The following is a 5,679-nucleotide window of genomic DNA, read 5'->3' as shown; positions in this document are numbered from 1 at the left end:
ATCACATTCAGAAGTGTTCATCATATAGATATATATGTGTGTTCATAAGGCCTTTGGCCCATGCATGACAAACTGTTTACACACAATACATCATATTAATTTATTAATAAATGCATATGAAGCCATATATTTGCACAGCTGGCCGATGCATGTGTCATTTGATTTGGTGTGATGAAAAAGGACATGTCTACCTTTTCTTTTTTTAGATTCTTCGACATTTTGGCGGAAGAGTCTTCCCTTGTTGAGGCTATACTTCTCAAAGGCAACAGGCAACACTCACTCACTGCGGTGTGACATGTAAGCAGGGACCGTCCAAAGGCCTCCACAGGCAGGCAAACCTGGTGTGGTGTTGCACTATAGAAAATAAACATGTGGTTAACTTGAGTGTTATAAAGTCTTGGTTTAGCATTTCAGCATAAAATAAATTGTATATACACACCGTGACACCAGTGTGCAGCGGGGAGAGATTTAAAAACAGACCATGAAACCATGCAGAAACACGTGGCTATATATTTTTTGTTGTGTCTTTGAATTCCGTCTGGTTAATATTAGAAAGTAGGTTGTTATAAATGATCTTAAACGGCATATATTAATATATTATAATGTGGTTTTTTTCCCACCCTGTCCATCAAAAGGTTGTTTTGTAGGCCTATTGTGTCTGTGACAGCCTATTCATACGTTTGGAAAGCCTATATATGTCCTATAAAATAATATCAAAGAACATTTAAGCATGAGCTATACGTGATAATTTAACATGGTATATATGACAATCTGCACGTTAATAAAAATCGACGAGAAACGAGAAATAAAATCAAACTCATACAATTTCAAGTATCCAAATTTCCAAAATTTATTCATTTCAAACTGCATATTGGGGGGGAGAAAAAGGGAGAAAATAAAATAAACCAAAAAATAAAAAGCTCAGTTGAAATTGTAACTGTTATAAGGATGGTATTAGTTTCCGGTATATATATGTACATGGAGCGGTTGGCTTCTGCGTACAGGCCACACATTTTTAAAATACAACTACGGGAATGAAAATTCGAAATAAAAACTTAAAATATCACAGTAAATATACAGAAAATGTACAACTCATTAGAAAATAAAAAGCAACAAGCTTCATACCTAAACAGATGAAAAGTGGGAGACGGAGATATAAATTAACAACCTATATGTTTTGTTTTTGTTGGGGGTTTTTTAAGCTGTGAGAGAAATAACGTTTTGTCGTTTGTGTCCTTTTATGCTGTGGTTTTATTTTTTAAACGAAATTAAAACGTTTTAGTATAGGCTATACTTGATTTTTAAAAGGAAAAACAGGTGTACCGGTATCGGCAATCTGGCCCATTTCTCTCAAATGTCTGCCGTTAAAAAGAAGCATAACTGATCGCTCCTATATAAATCCAATTATATTATCTTTTTTTCCCCTGCTGAAATGGCGTTTTATTTATTTTTTTTGAAAGAAAAAAAAGTAACCTCTTGTAGCGTAACAAACCATTTAATCTGATTGTTATGCTTCTTTGATAAATACTGTACAAAAGGTGATTGCGATAATAAAACATTTGATTGCGACTCCCACTTTCTATACTCTTCCAAACTCATACACCACTGGAAAGGGGAAACGTCCTCTTGGAACGGTTCTTTAGAATAATAAAAGAAGAAGAAAAAGAAAAGAAAAAAGAGTCGAGATTTCTTTTCCTTGAGAGGTCTATACAACTTTTCCCACCCCGATGTGTGTGTTTTTTTTTCTGTACAAAAATAGTCCAAAGTAGTAGTCCACAGTTTCTCTTATAAAAGTTCATCTTTATTTTTGTTTTGTTTTCTCTTTCTGTAGTCTGTCTTTTCTTTTTTTAATTATTATTATTAATTAATTATTATTACATGTGTGTTAGTGGCATCGTGCCGTTGATCGTCGTGCCGGGCACGGCGCTCTGGTAATGCCCGGCCATGTGTAGCCTGGTCTGGGCAGTCTGCTCGCTTACCTCCGCCCCGGGCAGGTACATGCTGATCATGTCCCGGAGGTCGCCGCTCTGGCAGCCCGGCGGGGCGCCGCCGCGATGCGACGACGACGTGACCACGGGCGGGCTCGAGGAGCTGGACTCGGACTTGACCACCGAGGCGCCGCCGGGCCCCATGGAGCCCAGCGTGGTCATGCCCCCCGGCGTGCTCTGCCCGGAGTAGGACATGGAGTAGGTCGGCGAGCCGTTCATGTAGCTCTGCGAGCTGGCCATGGTGTTGTACTGCAGCGCCGACATGTCGTAGCGGTGCATGGACTGCATCTGGCCCGGGTTGTGCGCGTTGAGGCCCGGGTGCTGGTAGCTCAGCTGCTCCTGCATCATGCCGTAGCCGCCGTTGGTCCAGCCGTTCATGTGCGCCGCGTAGCTGTCCATGCGCTGGTTGACGCCGCCGCCGAGTCCACCGCCCACCCCGAGCGACCCGCCGCCCATGCCGTTGCCCCCCGGGGCCAGGAGCCCGCCGGGCAGCGTGTACTTGTCCTTCTTCATCAGGGTCTTGGTTTTCCTCCGGGGACGGTATTTGTAATCCGGGTGCTCCTTCATGTGCAGGGCCCGCAGTCTCTTGGCTTCGTCGATGAACGGTCTCTTCTCGCTCTCCGACAAAAGTTTCCACTCGGCGCCCAGCCTCTTGCTAATCTCAGAGTTGTGCATTTTGGGGTTTTCTTGCGCCATCTTTCTCCTCTGGCCCCGGGACCAGACCATGAAAGCGTTCATGGGTCTCTTGACCCGGTCCGGGCTGTTTTTCTGGTTGGTGCCCGTGCCGGACGTGTTCGTGTTGCCCGGGCCCCCCGTGTTGGTCTGGGGAGCGGGTTTCAGTTCGGTCTCCATCATGTTATACATCATTCAGGAGCGGTTGAGGTGGAACTCCAAAACAGAGCGAAAAATGCAGAGAAAACTCCAAAAGCCAGAGGTATGAAGTAGTGGCACAGAGGCTGCTGCCGCTGCTAAAGTTACCTGTCGATTACTCAGGAACTTTTCACCGCACACAAAAAACAACAACAATCACCAAACCGTGGTGTGTGTCCCCCCACACACTCTCACTCTCGCTCCCTTTAGTGTGTGTGAGCGTGAGTGTGTGTGTGAGTGTGTGTATGTGTGTGCGTGTGTGTGTGAGAGAGAGAGAGACTCCCAATAGGTTCCTGCAATGTTGTGTCCACAAAACTTCTCCTGTCGCTTCTCCGAAAAAGAATCAACAAACTACTTTTCCCCCTCTTCGCCGGAGCCTTGACAACTCCAGATAGTTTTTGAACAAGTTAATAGACAACCATTCATGTGATGGGGCTGTCAGTGAATAATATGGCTTCGACCTGGCCAATCACAGGCGCCCTGCTCCCCTGACACGGCAATGGGAGGCATTTATTTAGCATAAAGGGCGGGGTTTGAGCAAACAGCAGCACCATCACACTCAGGCTGTCGATATGAGCCCATGCAAGTATACACACTATTTACCATCTCCAAGCTTATATGGGAATATTTCTCTAGGAATATTATAAAAACATATATCCAGACTAATGTCGAGGGCGATTTGATACAAAGGCATGCGCTGCTGTATGAGAATAAAGTGTATAGATATTGTTTGGTAAGTGTGGAAAATGCACATTGCAAACTTTGTTGTAATTCTGTTTAAAAATGGCAAAGAGTTTCCTAGCAATACGTATATTATTATTAGTAATAATAATAATAACTGAAATCTTCATAAGTTTGTCAACAATACATGCAATGTAATTGTAGGCTATATACTTTGTTGTGGATTCCCCCCCCCCCTAACCTACAAATGTTGTGAGATTTTATCAACAAAAGCATTTAAATAAATATGGCTGATGTGATAATGAACGCTTTTTGAGATAATAAAATGCTGAAGATTATTGCTATAACTAACTTGAGTGGGAAGGCTGTATATAGCTAAAATATTTGGCTGTTGATTTAATCACAATTCACTAATTCCCTGCTATATTCAGCCCCAATAACGGCACAGAAACGTTGTTATCAAAAGCACACTGATGACTGAGGCTTGGTCTGAGCGTTGAAAAGAGGAAAGGTAATCCAAGATGTTTCCTCAGTCTTTTGTTCGGAATCAGACGGATGAGCTTCAATGGCAGTGAAGTTGAATGCCAACACACAGAAGGGAGACGGGCTCTACTCATCACAAATAAGTGGTTTTGTTTGGGATGTTGTCGCTACATTGGGCCGCACAAAGGCCCAACTCCACTCCACTTCCACTCCGCTGTTGTTGTTGGTGCTACGGCTTTGTACCCCAGACCCGAGACCCATAGGAAACCATGCAGGGCCACACAGTCACATTATGGGGGAAAAGTTTAAACTATTTTTGATTAAAATAATCTATAGGCTATATGGGAACCATAGTCAGAAATAAAATCACAAAAAAGGCTATACGCAATAACTTCGAAGTGCCAGAAACTGCAAAAGAAAGAAAGAACAATTGCCAACACCTGATCGAAATTATTTTCAGAAAACGCAGAACATTATTTGCACAACCAAATAAGACATGCAGAAGAGATATTTAAAAAACAACATCAATTCTAGAAAAGTTTGTGTGTGTGTGTGTGTGTGTGTGTGTGCGTGTGTGTGTGCGCGCGTGTGTGTGTGTGTGTGGGGGGGGGGGGTGCGCGCGTGCGTGTGTGTGTGGACAACCACGAAGTGTTGACGCCAAAGGATCACTTCATTGAATGAGGACAGGAGGGAGGCTTGCTGCGTGACGTCAGCGCCGTCTACTGGCGACAGTGAGCGTAGCAGCGATAGGAGCCTCTTGAAGGAAGGAATTAGGTGAACTTTCATTCACCGCATCTTGCTTTTTATTAGGTCCAATCCGTGTTGAGAGGTAGTGCTTTAATTAAGTGATTGTCTTTATTTCAGTGTCTTGCGTCTACTAGATTCCCAGCCCTCATACATTCTACGACTATACAGCCCTCAATAGCCTACTATTAAGAGACAAGTGCATGCACATTCTTGATTAGTATAGGCTATATAGTGGTCCAACATTTAGAATCTAAATGAGAATGTTTCTTTCTATCTAAATTTTAGATAGAAAGAAAATTACAAGTAACAGAAACAGAACAGGTCGTGGCGGTGGCCGTGTGTTATTAGCAAGTATAGCAACAAGGAACATGCACGCGCGCGCTAAAACAATGACATGTTGCCAACATTGCAAATAAATGATGACATCCTATATCATCTGCACTATATCACGACTGCCAAACCAAGAGGACAATATGCACATAGAGAAATAAAAGAGGACATTATTATAGCCTTCAACTTTATACACTTGCACAACAGAGTGAGAACATATATATCTGCCAATCTAAATCCGCGAGCTATATAGTCGAATAATTAACGAGATCAAATAGCACCTGGGAAAAATCACACCTAATTGAATCTGAACGTATTAAGCCCCTTTATTTTGTTTTGGTCATTTAGATAATGAATACAGGCGGCCTTGTGTGCCATTCAACCTTACATAAGATTCATCTTGCGGGTTTAATAGGCTGAGAGAGAGGCGACACATGCAGCTTTGGCCCATTATAATGCAAGGTTGAAATAGCAGCCCCGCTCGGCAGCTATCTGCATTTGAGTGTGTTCCCCGCTACCTCTAATCTGCTTATTATAATAAAGGGACAGCGGGGACCCTGCGACTCTGAATGAAGGGCCC

The 5,679-nt window shown here is 43.1% G+C and overlaps 1 protein-coding gene across 1 annotated transcript; it reads right to left on the bottom strand.

The window, feature by feature from the left end:
- Positions 1–842: 842 nt before the first annotated feature.
- sox2 (SRY-box transcription factor 2) lies at positions 843–3,263 on the bottom strand. The gene has a single exon (XM_080770985.1). It carries the CDS (start codon positions 2,853–2,855, stop codon positions 1,875–1,877), a length of 981 nt encoding a protein of 326 aa, XP_080627111.1. The 5' UTR covers positions 2,856–3,263; the 3' UTR covers positions 843–1,874.
- Positions 3,264–5,679: the final 2,416 nt, after the last annotated feature.

Source organism: Protomyctophum bolini, assembly GCF_963924005.1.
Source record: "Protomyctophum bolini genome assembly, chromosome: 8".
NCBI lineage: Eukaryota > Metazoa > Chordata > Actinopteri > Myctophiformes > Myctophidae > Protomyctophum > Protomyctophum bolini.
The sequence above is the reverse complement of the archived record's forward strand: the minus strand, read 5'-3'. Positions and strand labels throughout refer to the sequence as shown.